This window comes from Dendrobates tinctorius, unplaced genomic scaffold (genome assembly GCF_039654945.1).
Source record: "Dendrobates tinctorius isolate UK_male_01 unplaced genomic scaffold, ASM3965494v1 ptg000156l, whole genome shotgun sequence".
Taxonomy (NCBI): domain Eukaryota; kingdom Metazoa; phylum Chordata; class Amphibia; order Anura; family Dendrobatidae; genus Dendrobates; species Dendrobates tinctorius.
This window is the reverse complement of record NW_027361823.1, coordinates 29,659,533-29,681,261: the sequence shown is the minus strand read 5'-3', so window position 1 is coordinate 29,681,261 and position 21,729 is coordinate 29,659,533. Positions and strand designations below refer to the sequence as shown.

Here is a 21,729-nt window from a genome sequence, read left to right as displayed (position 1 = left end):
GACACCAGACCCAGCAATGCAGATGAGCTGAAGGCTGCAATCAAAGCAACCTGGGCTTCCATAACACCTCAGCACTGCCACAGGCTGATCGCCTCCATGCCACGCCGCATTGACGCAGTAATAGATGCAAAAGGAGCCCCGACCAAGTATTGAGTGCTTTACTGAACATACAAATCAGTAGACCAACATTTCGGATTTTAAAATCATTTTTTCAAGCTGGTGTTATAAAGTATTCTAATTTACTGAGATAATGACTTTTGGGTTTTCATTGGCTGTAAGCCATAATCATCAACATTAACAGAAATAAACACTTTAAATAGATCACTGTCTGTAATGACTCAATATAATATATGAGATTCACTGCTTGTATTGAAGAACTGAAATTTTTTGATGATATTCTAATTTTGCGAGAAGCGTGTGTGTGTGTATATACGATTATCTGTATATACACATACATACACACCCAAATAACTAGTAGCTTAACATAAAAGTAAAAAATAACAGATGAAAATAAAAAGAAAAATGTCCACTTTTCTTGTGAGCTCCTTTAAAAAAAAAAGAAAGATTATTGTAAGGCTAGAAGCGAACACTAGCAGGAAGGCGAATTTTCACCTTACCATCAAGCTTCATTTACGCTAGTTTCCATGGTAACGTGTAACTGACGCACCAGCCTAGTTTCTGTATCCTAGCAAAATGTAATTTTATCATTCAAAATAAGAGAAAATTATATCCAGTCTCCATGGAGAGATGTTCTGACAGAATTCTCATTTGTCCATTTACTCCTATAGCCAACAAAATCACGTTATCGTAATTAGAAGGGGAAAAAAAAAGAACCTGATATCTCCTGAATGGATGGAGTGCTAATCCTTACATCAAATGTGGAATATTAGAGGAACGTAAAACAGGGCACAAAAGTAAGTTACCTGTTAAGATATGGACCCATTTACTATTCCAGATTCTGGCACTATTAATCAACTCCGAGGCATCGATCAGCTGAGGAGGAGGCAGTAGGGAACGTGCCCTGGATGCGGAGTACCAGAGTCACTAACAAACCACTTTGCCTAGGTCAAAGTATCTAGGAACTAAACCAGATACAGGTCTAGGGCACCAAACTAAACCATGGATGAAAACGCTTTCTGCAGCTCAGCATTTCTCAATCTCTTACTTTGCCCTTTTTGGTCCAGATACACCTGTAAAATGCATAAAATATGTATTTTTCTTCTCATTTAAAATTCAGCTACAATGATGCTGGATGACTGACAAGTGTAACACCTAAGGTAATGGATTTTTGTGCTTCATCCATCTGGATGGATATTAGGATTCTCCTGGTTTTCAATAATCATGCCAAATAACCAAATAGAGTTTAATATAAAAGAGATTGTGTAGAGTTACAAAAACAAGACTTTCTCCTGAAAAAGAAAACAAACCACCATAGCCATTTTCTGTTGTGGGGGGAAAAAAAAAAAAAAAAAAAAAAAAAAAAAAAACTTTCAAAAGTCTCCAAACTTTTGCGCTAAGTGACAGTGTACACCGCTACACATAAGTCCATATATATTTGGACAGAGACAACATTTTTCTAATTTTGGTTCTAGACATTACCACAATGAATTTTAAACAAAACAATTCTGATGCAGTTGAAGTTCAGACTTTCAGCTTTCATTTGAGGGTATACACATTAAAATTGGATGAAGGGTTTAGGAGTTTCAGCTCCTTATGTGCCACCCTGTTTTTTAAAGGGACCGAAAGTAATTGGACAATTGACTCCAAGGCTATTTCATGGACAGGTGTGGCCAATCCCTTCATTATGTCACTCAATTAAGCAGATAAAGGGCCTGGAGGTGATTTGAGGTATGGTGCTTGCATTTGGAAGGTTTTGCTGTGAAGGAAACATGCAGTCAAAGGAGCTCTCCATGCAGGTGAAACAAGCCATCCATAGGCTGCAAAAACAGAAAAAAAAACATCCGAGAAATTGCTACAACATTAAGAGTGGCAAAATCTACAGTTTGGTACATCCTGAGAAAGAAAGCAAGCACTGGTGAACTCATCAATGCAAAAAGACCTGGGCGCCCACGGAAGACAACAGTGGTGGATGATCGCAGAATAATCTCCATGGTGAAGAGAAGCCCCTACACAACAGCCAACCAAGTGAACAACACTCTCCAGGAGGTAGGCGTATCAATATCCAAACCTACCATAAAGAGAAGACTGCATGAAAGTAAATACAGAGGGTTCACTGCACGGTGCAAGCCACTCATAAGCATCAAGAATCAAAAGGCTAGACTGGACTTTGCTAAACATCTAAAAAAGCCAGCACAGTTCTGGAAGAACATTCTTTGGACAGATGAAACCAAGATCAACCTCTACCAGAATGATGGAATGAGAAAAGTATGGTGAAAGCTCATGATCCAAAGCATACCACATCATCTGTAAAACACGGCAGAGGCAGTGTGATGGCTTGGGCATGCATGGCTGCCAGTGCCACTGGGTCACTAGTGTTTATTGATGATGTGACAGGACAGAAGCAGCCGAATGAATTCTGAGGCATTCAGAGCCATACTGTGTGCTCAGATGCAGTCAAATGCAGCCAAACTGATTGGTCGTCGTTTCATACAGGGCTGTGGAGTCGGTAAGCCAAACCTGCGACTCCGACTCCTCAATTTCCCTTACACCGACTCCGACTCCGACAGGGATATGCGGTCTGTCCTGTTGGTTAATATTAGGTCTAGCAGTGCCCCCCTCTTGTTGGGTCCTGAACCAGTTGTGAAAGGTAATGGTCTCTCATAGTAGTCAAAAACCTATTACCTTTGCTGGAACTGCAGGTTTCGGTTCCCCAATGTATTTCAGGGTAGTTGAAGTCCCCCATAATAATGACTTCTCCTTGAGTCGCTGCTTCATCTATTTGCTTTATGAGGATATTCTCTGTAGCTTCCATTATTTTTGGAGATTTATAACAAACCCCTATCAGTAATTTATTATTTTTCCCCCCTCCCCTTATCTCTACCCACAGGGACTCTACATTTTCATTAGATTCATATATATTATCACGAAGGATGGGTTTTAAGGATGATTTTACATATAAACACACGCCCCCCCCTCGCTTATTTGTACGGTCATTTCTGAACAGACTATAGCCCTGTAAATTAACAGCCCAGTCATGGCTCTCGTCCAGCCATGTCTCAGATATCCCCACCATGTCATAATTATGTTCCAACAACATTAACTCCAATTCCTCCATTTTGTTGGCGAGACTTCTGGCATTAGTATACATGCACTTTATGTATCCCTCTGTGCTTCATACTCCACCAAACCCTTCATTGGGGACTGGGATGTACAATGGTGGTCTTAAAGGCTTAAAAGGTATGGGGGCCAACAGTCTCCTTTTGGTACAACATTCTGCCTGTTAAGTATAATCAGTGTTTAACAGCAAAGAAGCAGAAATGGATTATAGGAGAGTATATGAGCAGTGAGAGAGAAAGGAAGACATAACAGAGGTGGGTTTTCACTATTGGGCAAGAAAGACAATGGTAGGTGAAAATCAAAGAAACATCCAGCTCCTTCCAAATTAATGAAAGGAAATTACTCACTTAAAAACAATGGATGACAAGTTACAAAACATAATTTGCACAGTTATTGGAGGTGTTTGACCAGTTTTAATTTTCTGCTTTGCAACAGGTTTTGTGAAAACACAGGTATGCTTCAAGAGAAAATCTAAGTAGGGTAAGAGGCCAAACCAGAAAGTCTAAGTCATACGGCAAGGCTAGTTAAAGGGTCAGTTGACATTTAGGATGTCTACTTAAAATAAATGGAACTACATTCCCAGCCTATTTACGCTCTGCATATTAAAAGGAAATGTGGAATCAGAAAACACATCCTATTGTTTAAATTAGTTTTTTGTCATGTGTATTTTTACCATTTTTTTGGCAATGTTTATTTGATTTTTTTATAAAAAAAAAAAAAAAAAATCTCAAAAACCTGATTTACAGAGGACATGACCCTACATGTTTTTTTATTTTTTTTAACTGAGCTCTCCCTCCAGTTGGTGCTGCTCCACTGATGTTGAGACAGGTGTTAGTTTTCTTCTGTGCCCCTTTATATAGAAAACATTATTGTAACGGGGTCTACCCAGGCTGGGGTACCTCTTTCAATACCACCCCATGTTTTCGTATGTCCGCCCGGCATTGGCTGGTGTCTGAATGAATGACGCTGACTGGAATTCCTTGGTTACATGGGCGCATATAAAAGATCACTGCTTCTCCATGTATTTCCAGTCTGACAACACTTTACTAACAGGACACAGAATATATCACACAGATACAGAGGGCAGGCCAATAGAAAAGCGGCAGGCCAGACATGCATTACAAAAGCCACAGGTGGCCGGAGCCTGACGATGTTTACTGTGGGAATTACAAAGGTGGGGGGAGGGCGGACAAAAGGAGAATATCGTGTCCCCTCCGCCCAGGGGCGCAGCCTGTGGGCTGATGCATTAGGGACATGCATCTCACATAGAACCTATTATACATACATATAACTGCACAACATATTCTGGGTGCCAAGTGGTTCTGTAACACGTAACAATTATGGCCCTGGAAATAAAGGGGAAACATTCCCTTAATCACATATAAACCATACACCACAGAACCCAGAAGGCTGGTGGGAAAAGTGGCATCAGAGAGGAGGAGAACTTGCATTCTAGTGCCATTTATTGGAAGTAGCAATCCTAAAAAGTCAATATCGTTCCTTTAAAGGGAATGTGTAATCATACTTTGCACTGAGGAGGTACAACGTCCCAAAACACGAGTCTTCAAATTGAGTCTGATTTAACAACGCTCTTTAAAGTTCTTTACCAGGCTCTGTCTACCTGGCTTGTGACCTATAACCAAAACCAAGCAATTTCCCAATTAAAAGTCCTCAGATCCTTAACTTAAAAACATATACATGCTCAGATTAAAAGAAATTACTCTTGCAAACATCAAGACAGTACTAGCAATTATTTTAACATGTTGATGGTCATTAATAGGGTGACATTAGATTAGAGGAAAACAGACAGCGCCACCATTTCCATGGTCTCGGCACTACAGATCATTAAACTTTTTCCCAGCCTGTTACTAGCGCTGACCACAGGAAAAGCTGTTTTTATGGAAAATTAACGTCGTTAAAAAACCCAAGGTGTTTTTTCCCACTTTGATATAGCAATGGGAAACTCTATATAAAGTGTTTAGCAGGACCCTCACATTAGAGATTAGCGCAATGATTGCATTGTTGTAATTGAGTCACAGCTGCACATATAAACTTATCATATGGACAGCTGGAGACCTCATCAATCAGACCGACTGTCACAAATTCCTGACCTGGATTCTGAAACTATTTATATGTAAATGAAGCCTTTCTGCTCCACTTTCTGTATGTACTTTAAATGTCGCCGTTGTGTGCTCTCACGTTATTTGTCTTCAGGAATGTGAGCCCTGGCGGCTACCTATGTCCTCTGGAAGCTTTTCGAGATGCAGGATCTATGAATTATTTAACCAAACATCTATTCTCCTCAACATGTACACTTCTCCATTTTCCACCAAGGAACAAACGGATTCCATGAAAGGAACGATTTAAAGCAAGGAGAAATGAGAATGTGGGATTTTTTTTTCTAGCTAAATTCACGTAAAAATAAGATCGGTTTCATACATTTTCCGAAATAAAAAAATCAGTCCAAGATGTGAATAATATTCTGTGTGTAGATTCATTGCATAATATTTTTCCTTAAAGGAAACTTCGGTCTGTCCATGGTTTGGAATCGGACCTCAGCTGTGCTACTGCAGCAATAGACTGGAAAAGCCAGCCGAGGACTAATCCTAGAGGCAGATCCCTGGTGGCTTCTCCTCACTTACTCTTTTTGACTGACAGGTCAAAACAGAGAAAGACCTGTCGGTCAACTTGATTGGGGCAGATAAAAACCGTCTGGGGACTTGCCTCAAACTAGTCAGCCAAGATGGCTTTTCAAAATATGCTTACTCTAGCTGCAATCAAACTGCTTGGCTCACCCGACTGCTGCTCATGATTCGGACAGAATGAATCTGATGGCAGGTTCTCTTTAGAGGGCAATCCAGCCTCCATAATTTATCACCTATCCAGCAGATAGGTGGTACTTGTTATATAGGTGTGGGTGCCACCTGTGTGACTCTCACCAGTGTGCCCTTTTCTTCAAGGACAAGAGGAATCAAATTGACATGTGGCCTGCTGCGCTTGGTTCTTTTAGTCATGGACTTATGATGCTTATGGGCATATGCACAATATTAGATATCAGAGGGGATCACGGTGGTGGTACCAAGACCGATCACACAATTATAAATCTAATGGGTAGGTGATCATTTCTGAAGACTGGAATACTCCTTTAATTTATACGTCCACATCTGCAACAGTTTTTTATTGATCCACAGATTCTAAAATAATACTGCAGATTTGTACCCCAAGGTTGGACAACCCTTTTAAGAAGTAGGTTCTCTACTCTACGATATATAGGAATATTTTCTGACCTTGCAAAACGTTGGCCAAATCGACAAATATCAACGGGTTCAGACAACAGTATTATGTGTATAAGCGCTTTCTTGACTGTCACTCAAAAAATTATGTAGGGGAGAGAAGGATTTGGCATGTACAATTCTGGACTGATGATAAATTTGTTCGCCAAGAGACAAGCCTCCATCAGAGATTTCTGACAGTGACTATCAGAGAACAACATGTATGGTAGAGTTGGGGATGTATCGGTTGGTTGAACGAGTGCCCAAACACCATGGTTAAGCTTTCAGCTATCTGAATTGTGAGCGAGGTTTAAATATTGATGATCCATCAGAGTGGTGGGTCAGTGGTTAGCACTGTTGCTTTGCAGTGCTAAAGACATTAGTACGAATCCCTTCTACAAGAACTGTTTATTATCCAAATTGCAAAGTCACTTAGAACCCAAACATTGCTTCTTAATGTTTTACACCCAATCCAAAAATGAGTGACTTATCAACCATCAGATCCTGAAAATTTATGAAATTTTGGTAAATTGTACAATAAATAATCTTATACCTTCATGTGGCCAGTAGTCCTGAAATACAGTACATTGTTTTAATTTATCAGCATTGAAGACAGAGATAAGGCGGCACGGAAAAGCGTTCCCCATGTTTTTACCACCATCCTAATTAAGCAAATTAGGGTTGGAGTTTCCAGAGTTCCAATCTGGCCGTCCGCCAACGTGTGCTCTTATCTGCAAAGCTAGACGGCAAGAAAATGCAACTCTCATCGGACACACGGAAAACCGGATGGCCTGAGAAACAGACCAAGGCTTGAAATGAGAAAAACAAATCTCTGCACTGATTAACCTACTCCTGTTTTCTGATTGACAGTTGTGGGAATTTCAGTTTTGTTCTGCATTGGCTGCTGAGTACTGTGGGACATGGTCTCATATAAAATATTCATATCTCGCAAGCTTAGGTCTGGACATTAAGGATACAACTGAAAGTACACAGGATTGCAGAGAAACCCAGCAAATGTCTAGAATTGGCGAGTTAAAGAATGAAAATGGAAAAAACATTTCCAAAATGACCATAAAATGTCACGTTTGAAATGTGCCATTCAAGGTTGTAAACTAACTTAAAATGGAAAAAAAAAAAAACAATATTTATCTAAAGCCAATTCTTGTCCGTTCCCCTGTACATCAATGTGTGACCCCTTAAGATACTTAGAAATTTAAATGGGGATTTTACACAGCTAGACAGGGTCTCCAAAAGGATACTTCTCCGAAAAGAACTTTTATATTTGGAGTAGATGCTGGCTTGGCTAAAATCCCAAGTCATGTTTTATGGCTGTTTAAAAGGCTATTGCAAAGACAAAAAAACAAAAAGTTATTTCCTATCCATAGGATAGAGGCTACCTTGAATTATCGCTGGGTTCCAGACCACGGGGAGCTCCAGCAATCCCTAGAACCGAGTCCTATAACCTCAGAAATGAGGCTCTGCAGCCCAGTCTTAAATGGAGTGGAGGTGCGAATACTCGTTCTCTTCCTTGTCCTACAGACAATGAATGCTATGAAGGCCAAGCATGCACCTCGCTCCATTTAAGACTAGGCTGCAGAGTCCGTTCTTTGTTTCCAGAGCCTTATTCTTAAGATTGCCAGGGACATAGTGGTCAGTAGTGGTCAGAAGTTATAGACTGTCCTACGAATTTGGGAGAATTTTGTTTTTGGGAATAATCCTTTAATAGATTGGACATAGTAGCTACCCTCTACGCCTATAGCTGGCTTTCCTCCAGAAGTAAGAAACCTAACTTAAAAAACTATTCTCAGAAAACCTTGTCTGTAAGAATCTCTAAAAAATTGCTGTCAATCTTTAGGGGGAAAAAACAACAAAAAAAAAAAAAAAAAAAAAAAAAAAAAAAAACAGTACTTTATTTCCTAAACATTTCTTAAAAAAAAAAAAAAAGGTACACAACTGAATGAACTATACGGATACAGAATTTGAGAATGAAGACTTCCTGAATCTTTCCAAGAGCAATAAAAATTACCCAAGCATCCAGCCTTACTAAAAAAAAAAAAAAAAAAAAAAAAAATGCAAAATAAAAATTCAAACTAATATTATTGACATTTCTTATTTATGGTAAATGTAAAAGCAGAAAATAAACAACAAAAGAATAAAAATCGGAACAAAGGCAATTCTACAGTACAAACACAAAACAAGACATAACAGGGTGAACTGGTACAAGATAATAAAACACAAAGCCACAAACATTTCCTCCTACAATTGCGATAAACAACTAGACTCGCCAACCTCGTGTTTATCAAGTCTTGTGAATCCTGCAGCAGTTTTTCTTTAGACCCATCAAATGTTCTGCCAAAAAAAAAAAAAAGAGGAGAAATGTCGGGATATGGGAAGCAATTTTGATCTAAAATTATGACTGAGGCCCGAAAGGGAGTTTTGCTCAATTATTATTGGCAAGAACGTGTCTTCTTGTATGCATGTTATTGCTGCAACAAGATTCACATGTGAGAGCAAGACCATCTGGCTTCCTTATCCTTGGGAATTCCGTATGCTCATTTATTTGGAATAATCATGTCAGGAAGTCTCCATGTTAAATTGTAGAAGGATTAACCCTTCACATCTTTAACTACCAAGGGAGTCTCAATGTATGGGATCACATTTAAATGATCATACACGGGTTATTTAAACTTGGGATCACCAATTTGAGATGGGGGTGATGGTACAAACATGCCCGGTAGAAGCATCAACATTTAGGGTCCTAACAATCTACACCAGTCACTTCCAAAGAAGAAGTGAGCAGCGCTGGATAATTCCATTCCATTGTTTTCCACTGAATCAGTAGGCAATTGTGAAGTATGCATCCAATTTGTCGAAATTAACAATCCATTACTAATTACGATTCACAGTAAGCCGAATCATGATGCCCGAACCATAATAGCGCTGCGTTCTTAATTTTATGATCTTTCAAACTTCTGGCATCTTGGATTCATGCTGACTGAACCAGGCTAGCATTAGGATTTTTTCTGAAATAATGTTGAGTTTCAGAGAATATATTTAAAGGGAATCTGTCACCTCATTTTTGGCCTGTGAGATGCGGCCACCGCCATCAGGGGCTTATCCATAGCATTCTGTAATGCTGTAGATAAGCCCCAGATGTAACCTGAAAGATAAGAAAAACGAGTTAGATTATACTCACCCCGGGGTCCGGCCCTGTCCGATGGGTGTTGCCGTCCGGTCCGTTGCCTTCCATCTTCTAGCGATAACGTCCTCCTCCTTACTTCTGCCGCGGCTCCTGCACAGGCGTACTTTATCTGCCCTGTTGAGGGCAGAGTAAAGTACTGCAGTGCGCAAGCGCCGGACCTCTCTGACCTTTCCCGGCGCCTGTGCACTGCAGTACTCTGCTCTGACCTCAGCAGGGCAGATAAAGTACGCCTGCGCAGAAGACGCGGCAAAAGTAACGAGGAGGACGTCATCGCTAGAAGATGGGAGGCGACAGCCCGGATGGCAATACCCATCAGACCGGACCCTGGGGTAAGTATATTCTAACACGTTTTTCTGTTCTTTCAGGTTACATCGGGGGCTTATCTACAGCATTACAGAATGCTGTGGATAAGCCCCTGATGGCGGTGGCCGCATCTCACAGGCCAAAAATGAAGTGACAGATTCCCTTTAAAAGCCAGTAGAAGACAATTTGGCTCGAGATAACTATTCGAAATGACAGGTCTCTCCCTATACACACACATTGGAAGAGATCAGTCACTGAAAGGGCACAAGGAGGGACGTAACTGTAATAACCGCGCTCATGGGTCAAACCGTTTACTTCAATCTTTGAAAGATAAAAGCTAAATTTTGCCAATTCTGTGGATTTAAAGATAGCCTCACACGCAGCTGCCTTAGTATCAGCTGCCTGGCTTTGCCATACCATTGTAGGTGGCCCAGAAAAAGGAGATGTGAGCGGTCTGGCCTCTGCCCTTGGATATTTTCAAATGTTGTAACAGGAGTTGGGATACTAGACTATGTTCACAAGATGAGCTTTCTGCCTGGACTTGCACACCCAAATCTGTATAGGAGCCTCTATATTTCACAATTTCTCCAATTATGCACCTGTTTTAAAAATAAGATAAAAAATAGTAAAAAATATCAACTGATACCTGAGAAAAATCTACTCCTGGACATTGCAAACCTAAGACAAATTAGGAGCTTTCATTAAATACATTTTGCAAATCCAGACCGTCCAATAATGACACTCTTTTCTGAATGGGGTTTTCAAACCTGACATTTGAAAGTCCTACTAAATTGCCAACAAGCAAGTCAGCATACAGCTATCCTCCCACTATAAGTACCGATTTCTACGAAGAGAAGGGAAAAAGATGCTACGGAATGATTCTAGCACTAGTTAGTTACCCCCCAGCACAGAACCAAACAGAGAGTTATTGGCCAAACCTTTGTTCAGCCAAATGTTTTGCGACCGTTATCTCTCCTGGTTACTCCATACACAGGAGCGCTCGGCTCCTATGTTCTCTACAAGAGCCGCTGCCAGATTCCTCTGGTAGTCGCTTTTATTGCCAAGAGCACAAGGATTGATGGTTTCAAATAAGACATGCCATATCTTTACATGTGTGAGGAGAACTGGAAGGCCCCCCCATAAACATCACACTATAGCTAGAGACCGCCAATATCAGCAGCTTCAATCGACATTAATCAAATTAGTTGGGGGTATATTCACACTCTAAAAAACGAAAGCAAGACAACTATGACGGGTGAGTGCCCATAGCCATTACATTCCTGGTAGATTCCTTTAAAGTTTGTAGGATCTGCCCAGAAACATTTTATATAAAAAGGTCAGTCTAAAGAACACATTAGATCAAAGTTAGCCAAACCTCAAGATTTAGGTTGGATCTGCTGACCATCTGAGGTTTATGGAGGCCTCCTGACTTTCCCCAGACAGAGGATATTGGAATTTCAAATGGACGATCCTTTTATTCTCTGGGGAGATAAGTAACTGAAACCAGCTTTTATCTTAGCAAATACATTAGATTATAATTGGCAGAACGATGCTTTGGCCGACCGTTTGGGCTGATCGTTATCTCATACACAAGTGAGCTTGGTCAGGAAAGTTCTCCTGTGTTCTCTATGAGAAAGCCACCGGTGGCTTATCACTGGTAGAACACTGCGAACAGCAGTCAAAAAATCTGACATTCTCCACCGACAGTCATCGCCCCTATACACAGTCATGGGAATAAAATCAAGGTCACTGTCAGGCAGCTTTATAATACATCGTACCATAAAGCACTAGTATAAATTGTTTATTGCTAATGCTTTCCTAAAGTAAAAGAAAAGAATAAATCACCGGAGTTTGTACATTGCTGTACTTTAGACCAGGATTTATAAGTGCTACGAGTTTCCCTATTCCCATTGTACAGCTCTAATACATAAGTTTGTTTTTTTCTGTTATAGATCCAACCCATTGTGTCTGAAAAACACAGACATAATATCTAAAGCTACAAAGCTGCCAGCAAATGGGCAGGAGCGCAGGTTCTGGAAAACGATAAAACTGCAGACCATCACCTCCCTTGACAGTGAGAACATCTGCACTGTGGCATCAATCCCAAGAACCCAGATATGAAAATGGAGCAAGCCTTAGAAACTGGGAATTGTATAAAGCGCTACTTACATATTCTTTCACATTCTTCGTCTTTACAGCTTTGTATGAATTGTATGCTGGGTACAGGATACCAAACACCAGCCTGCGGAGGAAGGAGGACAGGGGTTACAAAGGGACAAGTGAAGGGCATACATCAGGATATGTCAATTATGCTTTGCGACAGATTTTTCTGGAACGCGGAATCTTTGCATTTGAAGTTAGAGAACATGCAGGTTAATGAAGCTCCTTATGGCGATGGCGTAATCTGCATTTATAGATGACGTATAGATCACCATAAACAGAGGCCTCTAGTCCGGTGATCAGCACCAATGATCTCAAGGATATTGAGATCACCACAGCTGCAGCAGGAACAAGAAAAAAAACAATACATTATGTGGTGTCAATTAGCGGGAGAGTGGTGATCATGGGATCAAAGTGGGGTCTAGTTTCATATATAAGGCTGATCCGAAAACACCGGAAAAGTGGAGCAGCTGCCCATAGCCACTAGCTTCCATATTTCAGAGGCCTTTTCAGAAATGGAAGCAGAAACCTGATGCGTTTACTACAGGCAACTGATCCACTTTCCTTGTGATCCAGCTCTGACAAATGTCCACCTATTGTGTGCTTATCTTTCGTCCTGGAAGTTCAGCTCGGAATCAGTTGTTCTTTATTGTGTCTTTATATACCGTTTAATCAGAGAGAAAGTGTCACTGAGGCCCATAGCATCCAGAGGACAGACTTCATCTTCCATCACGTGGATTCCGGTTGGTTGATATGGACAACAAGACCACAGCATTCATAAATGAGGAATGTAGAGACCGATGTCAACATATTTCTGATGTTCTTGTTGCCCATAGCAACTACAGTTGAGTTTTCATTTTCCATATTGTTCAAAGAAACGCCAAAAGTATGGTAGTTGTAGGCATCATGGCCCATCCATGTCCATGCAAACAAAACAGCGCAAGTTCAAACGTAACATTTCTTATGGTAATATTCCCAAGTTCCTGAAGTTCCCACGGCAAAACTTCACCGGTCCCCCACAGTTCTGTGTACACAGGACATGTGGACACGTGAGCGCTACAGTGGTAAGCAGGGCTGTGGAGTCGGAGTCGTGGAGTCGGAGTCGGAGTCCGAGCTCATTTTGGTGGAGTCGGAGTCGGAGTTGGAGTCGGTATAAAATGGACCGACTCCGACTCCTAAAATATATAATAAATTGGGTACAGTAATTCAATGCAGGATGTGCTGAATATTTTTTCATAGGAGTTTGGGAAAGTTATGAAATGTCCTATAAATGGCTGTTATATTCCTGATCTAAGGCTACATTCACACACAACGTTTTTCCTGTGTTTTTTGAGGATACGTTTTTCAGCTGCAAAAGCTGATCATCTTTTTAAAAAACTGCATCACCTGAAAGGTTTTTGAGCTCATAGATAATGTTTTCAATAGCAAAAGCAGATTAGAAATCTGCTCTATCTATCCATTTATCCATATCGGTCTATCCATATCGTATCTGTACCAAAAAGAATGAAAACCGGGTAGTACACCAATATATATTCTGTTCTATCTAAACATCTTGATTATTGGATCATAAAAATGATTAAATGTCTGAGGTTCACATTGTACTACAATAAATTTTTCACTTAAATATAAGCAATATGTGTGGGAGTCGGAGTCGTGGAGTCGGAGTCGGAGTTGGAGTCGGTGTAAGGGAAATTGAGGAGTCGGAGTCGCAGGTTTGGCTTACCGACTCCACAGCCCTGGTGGTAAGGTGCTAAAAAGTCATCCGTGCACGCCAGAATACAGAGACCAGAAAAAGAACAGGGGAAGCGCTGCCTTGGAAGTACCTGGGGATTAATAGATTAATAAAGGGAGAATAACCTGCAAAAATCTACAATAGGATTGCGGATTTTGACTTCCTCATTTAAGTGATTGGGGGACATTCACAACAAGTATTTGCTCAATTTGCAACAGAAATTAACACAATGCAGATACAGTTCAGATGTTGCTGTTGGAGCACAAACTGGTCACAGGTCCCCTGACCCGAACTTGTCAGCCTCACTCAGGTCTATAAGGTTTGGTGCGCAAGGCAGTGTTTCTCCTCATCTGAGAGACTCGAACAGATTATGCAAATAATAATCTTTATTTTTATATAGCGCTAACATATTCAGCAGCGCTTTACAGTTTGCACACATCATCATCACTGTCCCTGACGGGGCTCACAATCTAAATTACCTATCAGTATGTCTTTGGAATGAGGGAGGAAACCGGAGAACCCGGAGGAAGCCCACGCAAACACAGGGCGAACATAAACTCTTTGCAGATGTTGTCCTTGGTGGGATTCAAACCCAGGACTCCAGCGCTGCAAGGCTGCAGTGCTAACCACTGAGCCACCGTGCTGCAAATCACAATCTTATCAAACTGTATTCATAGTGTAAGCATAGCATGATCCGATTCTCTCAGATGTGAAGGCGCCAAAAGAGAATCCTCCATCTCCTCCTTTCTGCGACATCTGCGTTTTCCATTGACTTCCATTGGGGAATGTGATCTGAATCAGATCCAACTCCGGTATGAGTCGATATTTCTTCCTTGGACCACCTCTGTCCGAGGGCAGAAAAAATATATATCGGACGTGTGCACAGCCCCATAGAACAACATTCGCCCAAGAGAGCGCCGTGTTTTTTTTTTTTGTCGGCTTGCACTCGGACCGAAAATAGTCATGTGCACAAGCCCCAAGGCTGTTGAGTTTGGGTTGGAAATCACAGATGCGTTAATGTGGCCTTAAAGGGAGTCCATCAGCACAAAATCGGTGTTCAAACCACCCATTTGTTCTGTGTGCCAAGCAATTCTGTGATAATTACAAAACAAGTGAGAAGGTGACCGGTTTGGCAACACCAGGGGTGCACCGAGCGCCTGTGATCGATTTGAATATTTATATTGTGCAGACAACCTCCCTTTAAAAACGTACATCGGTCAGTTTTTATGCAAAGCAACCCTACTCTATGGTTGAGATTTGGCAAAATCTTCCCACTTGCTCTTTCTGGATTCTTCTGGAGATTTTCTATGTGCACAAACATAACTGCTGCATCTCCATATCCTCTGGATATACAAGCTGGCACCCCTGAAATTCCACTCTTGGGTGACAAAATTGGCGCATGGTATGTTTTAGAAAAATACTTCATGTCACAACGCATTTGCCATTTCCTCCATTGTTCACCAAGGTCTAACTAATGTCGTCTGAAAACAAAAGGGAAAACAGGAACGCAGCCGCTCATACTGAGCCAGTGGCCAGACCAGGAAGGAAGGAAGGAAATGGTGGTAATCTGAATTCGTAAACTTTTTCTTTTTTATTCGCTGCCTACATCACATTTCCCCACATTCCAACCTGTAGATGAAACAAGCAAATGTTCTAGGGAAAAAAAAAAAAGAAAAAAAAAAAAAAAGAGAAAAATATTGCTTGCAGACAATAAAAGTCACGGATTTTATAAACCAACTGGAACAAAGAAACTTTTTTTTATATAATCTGGAAGCGGGTTTCAGCTGCATCTAATTTATTACGTTCCGCACTGTGAGATTTATGGCTAGTCTTGCTTGGCCATGTCTGCCAGTAAAATGCCCGGCTTTCAGTTTCCCGGCTGCGCACAGCAATTAATGTAGCATTCTTCCACTGCAGCCTAACCTTAAAAAACCTTGACGGGGTGTTCTAAAAAGAAAAGCGCAGGGAATTTGCTTCTGTAATGTCATTTTTACAAATTACCGGGGGCTTACAAATAATTATGACAGTTCTATATGCTAATAACCCTCAACAAAACACGAACAAACTATTCTGATGACAGTTTTAATATCTTTTTAATAATACAATATTGATGGCTGCTAGCCAGATGGTCGGCTGTATATGTGCCCAGGCGTCCTCATAAAGGAGAAATAAAAATAACACTGGACTTGACTATAATCATCTGATTATATATCAAAATGTATTCAGTATAAACATGACCAATCTGATAAAACAATAGTAGAACATTTCAAAATCTGGCATATCACAAGACTTAGCAATTTGTGTAGCTGGGGGTCTCTTCATTCTGAGGACACAAGATGGAAGAAGTATATACCAAGTTTGAGAAACAGAAGACATTTTTTGCCGGCTAAGAATGTGACCTGGTGGATCTCAAAGCCACACACAAAAATGGCAAGGAAGAATATCAGACCTATGTATTAAATCACTGAAAAAAAAAAAAAAAAAAGAGCCATTAGGTCCATGGAATGTGCCCCAAAGAGAGAGAGAGACTCGTACATTATGTATATAACAGTGTAGGCTGCAGCCAATCAGTAGGCACCGATTGGCTGCACTGGTCATGTGACTGCCTGAAGTTACAGGCATGGCAAGGTCCGGGATGTTAAGTACTGTATGTGTTTTGGGCTTTTTTAACATTTTTTTAAATCATAATTTGGGGCACTGAAAGAGGACGTCTGCTATTTGAGCATTGATGACCTATTCTCAAGATAGATCATCAATGTCTCATTGTCGGTTACTGGGTGTCCTACCCCGACCAATCAGCTGTTCTGCATGTGGTCGGCCAATGGCTGGAAACTATCACTTGCGGAGCTGAAAGTCTGCGGATAGTGGCCACGGCAGGGCACTATACATCTGCCATCTATTCAAATCAATAGGAGCCGGTTGTGCCGGTACCCAGCTGCGGCCACTACCAGAAGACAGCCAGATCCAAAAGCTAGCATTTCAGGCTGGCGGCCGACACCAAGTACATCAATGCAAAAGTAGTGAACAACCTCTTTAAAAAATTAAGTTTTCTATCCAAGTCGCTAGGAAAAAAAAGCCACATTCTCGGTCAGATCTCACATATAGGGGTTTTTTCTCTAATACGACGTCTCCATACACAGAGATCATCAGAGCCTCTACAGGAGCACACGGAGGCGGAACACCAGGGTCACTGTAATATTCAATCATCAGATCGGCAGTCAAGTATCCCATCAGCTCCCCAGTCACATCTCCATTAATACAGACCAGTCTGATCCTGATTTTATATACCGTACATTTTGTCTACCTTTTTATTGCAAATCACATCCATAGAATATTAATGCTGCAAGCAACAAAAACCCCAACAGCCAGCACTGTCGCTTGTATTTAAAGCATCATTTTAAAAGATCCCATAAACATCAACATTACAACGCAATTAAATCACAAATTGTTTATCACGCGGCCTTTCTTTTATGTTCCCTCTTCCTACAAAACTGCTCACACCAGCAAAACAAAACCGCAAGCAGAACAAAACCAGTGTCACAATTACCCGAGCATTCAGAAGAGCCAGCCTAGCTACAAGCCACAATGGTCGGTGTCGGGTTTTCATATTCCAAACCTTTCCATTTATTCGTTCCACCAATCTAATCCAGAGATGGGGAGCAAGTTCTTATATTAGTTCCTGTCCCCAATAACAGGAGTAGAACCTGATCATATAAACAAATATCTGCTCGCAATGTACAAAATATTATTTTTTCTTAAAGCACTACTCCAGCGGGTTTTTTCCCACCGCTGGAGTGGTGCTTTAAGTCCCCTGGTCCCAGTCATATACTCACACGCCCGCGTCTTCACCGTTTTTCACAGCCAAAACAAGAGCAGGCAGGTCACAAACTGCAAGAGACAGAAGACCACTCTTGGCGAAAATAGATGAAACCGCCGGAAGTCGATCATCAGACAGGGGTGGGGGACTAGGATTTTAAAGCACCACTCTAGCTTTAAAATTAACACACAAAAAAAAAAAAAAAAAAAACACCCTGCTGGAGTGGTGCTCTATGATAAGAGGTATGATGCACCAACTTAGTTTTTGTTGCTTTTTATTTTATTTTGATTTTTTTCGTGCAATTAGAGCTGTTTTACTCCTTTTCTAAACAGAAGATTTTTCAATATTCTCATTAACATGAAAACCACACTAGTTTTCAACAGTTTTTTCTGAGTGTCTGTTTTTTTCACAAATCAGTAATTTCCTCTGGTGCCAAAAAAGTTATAGAGCAAGGTTTTTTTTCTAGCCATTACAGTGTTAAAGGGGTTTCCCAGATTTGATCTGAAAGTTTGTGGTTACTTTATGTGACTGCAAACTTGTAAGGCCCCCGTCACACATAGTGACGCATCAGCGACCCCGACAACGATATGACCGATGCAATGACATGAACTCGTACACTTTACACACAGACCGGAGTCTCTGGTGCCAGGAGTGTGTGGTCATGTAACCACAAGTATGTGACATGCTTACACCCCGTCACATTCTGACTAGAGGAGTGCAGACTTGTGCAATATAAAAGAGTTGAGCAAAGCCACACGTCTAGTTGTAATGTAGCCAAAAGTATGCATACATGTGGTCACATGACCGCCCAGAAACCTGACAGCACATACTGTGAAGTCTGCAGTCAAGTAGAGTGACTGCAGACTTATGCCCCCGTTACACATAGCGATATCGCTAGCAATATCGCTGTAAAGTCACCGATTTTGTGACGTAGCAGCGATATCGCTAGCGATATTGCTACATGTGATACTTACCTCCGACCGGCTCCCCCGCTGGTTATCACTGGTCACGCAAGAATGTCCTGGATCATTTCTCGTTGTCAGTTTCCTGCTGTGACGACGAGCGACGCGTGGACGCGGGCGGGAGGACGTTAGGATCGCCGCGTCTGACAGGTAAGTAGCAACCCTCGACCGCTGCGATGTCGCTGGTGAGATCTGCCTGTGTGGCAGCTCACTAGCGACTACTTAGCGATGCATCTCGTTGTCGGGATCGTTGGTGCATCGCTATGTGTAACGGTACCCCAACGTGTCAAACCTTTAAAATTTTGAACACATGGATGGTATCCGTGTGCTGTCAACGATTGTCACAAACCTACATAGATTTATATGGGCAATTTTGATCTGTGGCAAGGACCGAAAACAAATGGCTTTAATTCTTTACAAACGATACAACCCCAAAAAAATAAAAAATGTGAACAGCAGCATATAATAGAATGGATGGGTGTTGTATTCAGTTTTTGATGGACGGAACACGTTTAACACTGAAGTCTTGCCTTACTAATATATTTTTTTTTGGTTTGGAAGAAATAAATCGGACACATGGTTAGACGTTAGTTTCAGACTACACTGTTGTCTGTTACCATGGAGACACATAGGTCTGTGCAGTAGCTGTAGACTCAATACATTAGAGTGACTAATTAGGATTTTTAATTTTAGATGCATTGGAGCAACCTGGTCAATAACTGATAACATTTTTTGCAGAAAAAAAAAAAAAAAGTTGATCGGGGCATTGCAACACAAATGTACCAGTTGTACACTTTCACACCATAGAAAAATAGACTAAAAAAAAATACCGAATATAACAATATGTAAATTACGTAAGTGACCCTATTCCCAAGATCTCACAATCACCAATAACGCAATGTAAATCTATAGGCATCTTGATAAAAGTCTTTTTTGTCGTCTTTTTAGCCCCATCTAATTTAGTTAGAGAAGTCGATTACCAATTGTCACGTTTCAATCCCTACAACCTTCATTTCCAGGACTGCATGGAAAATAACGGAGTTCAGCCAAAGACGACGGTAAGCCGCAGCGCTGAACGTTAGGTGCCAAAACAAAGGCTATTGTTTCAGATCGGGAACCATTCCAAACAAATTCAATTTCAAAACAAAAAATTCAAAAACACATAATTAGCCGCATCAAAACGTATGCGCCGTTTGACAACACACCCGACTTCCTAATTTAGGCTCGCCGCACCGATACCACGTTTGCTTTTAAGCCTTTGCAATCTGATTTTCTTTTCCTCTCCAGTGGTTTGGATGAGGAGGTCCACCCAGACTTTAATTCACTCTTCTGCTGTTGCTTTGGCAACCCGAGGAACGGCACAGCAACAACAGATTGTAATTCACGGCCTTAGGAAGCGGCGCGGCGCCCGCAGTTGGCCAGACGCCAGGCTTTCTGTTTGTCAAGGTTTTATCGACGTGGGGGATGGGGAAAGGGGAAAAAAATAAAAATAAAAGCAAAACAATAAGTATTCACAAACATAAAATGACAATTAGCATAAAGTATCAAATAAAATATATAAAAATCACATATGAAGCCTTCCGATTCAGCACTGCGAGGCCAAAAATATTGGTAATGGGTGCAGAGGAGAGGGGAAATAGGTAACAAAAATAATGAAATGGAGTCTTCTATATAAAAAAAATAAATAAATAAAAAATAAAGACTTGCTGGCCTTTTAATGAAAAGGTTATTTATGGTTTCAGGTCTCTTTAATTAGGGGGAATTTTACCATCCATATTACAGTTGAAAAACCTAGAAGACATCAAAAACCCGTCAGCGTAATTAGGCTGGAGCTGCGCATAGAGAAGAGTGCATGAACACAATTTTGGGATAGGGATGAAGTAAAGCCACTCACCCCAGAGACAAGCTCCAGTCATTCAAGTTCTGGGTGAGGAAAAACACAAGAGCTATGAACTGCAAGTGCACCAAAACCGCCACCCAGTGCACTTGCAGTTTATTTTTTTTTATAAATGACAAAATGCAGGTTTTCACAATAATGTGCAACGATCCACAGAGGGTATCACTGGAATTGTGGCACACTGACCTATGTCACACTCTAATGGATGCAGATAGGATGCAAAAATGGGAAAAAAATAAGCAACAGTTCACACTGCAAGATGCCAAAACTCTGGTAATGAATGACAGGCTGGATAAAGCAGCTAGGTTTACAGGTGCTGGGAGGAGGATCATTTCTGGGCCTCCTACCCCTTAGAATATAGCAATTATGAAATACTTGTAATTATCAGACTCCAAATTTGCACAGAGCTATGCTTTCTAGGACAGAGCAGAAAATAATTAATTGAAGGAAACCTGCATGTCTAAGTGGCATTAGAAATCCAGTAAAGAGAAATATGCTAAACAGCACATATTACAAGCCATTATGCATGCATGCAGCGCCACGAGCACACATTTCTCACTGGCAGTCATTGCATTGCTCGTCATTTATCTTCACAGCTTAGTTAATGTGCTCGGAATACCAGATTTCTTTCATATCTCAGACAGCTCATAAAAAGGTGGCATTTTATCACAATCCTTACCAGCTATAGAGGATCTACAAGATTTGAAAACTATATAAATTCATAGAAAATGATAATTATATCAAGGATTTCCAGAACAGTTAACACAATCATTGTACAATACAGAAAGCCATTTCCAGATAATCAATGGGATGCTAAAATCAAAGATTATTGTTACAAAGTCTATAGACAGGAGGCCACCATAGAGAATAAAATATTTAAAAAAAAAAAAAAAAAATTGTCCAAAAGAACTAAAGGCCCGGTTAATAAAGATTGGCATTACTGAAATTGGTGCATCTTACCGGCGACACGCACTTTGCCAGAAATGTTACTCCAGTAAGGAACTAGAACAACATTACTGGCATAGTAAGCCTTTAAGCCATTATGACCCTGATTTATCTTACTGTACTTGTTCATATCGCCATCACACCAGCAATGGAGAGTTGAAGAAGCAAGTAGTTTTAATATTTTACATCAAAGTCATGTTCA

General features: G+C 40.8%; 1 protein-coding gene across 2 annotated transcripts in view; it reads right to left on the bottom strand.

Moving 5' to 3' along the window:
* Positions 1–21,729, bottom strand: part of REEP3 (receptor accessory protein 3) — a 209,254-nt gene that overhangs the window by 104,302 nt on the left and 83,223 nt on the right. For both annotated transcript variants that reach the window (XM_073548305.1, XM_073548304.1), the window contains exon 2: positions 12,184–12,256. In XM_073548305.1, the coding sequence (XP_073404406.1) occupies positions 12,184–12,256 (73 nt within the window). The remainder of the gene's footprint in view (positions 1–12,183; positions 12,257–21,729) is intronic.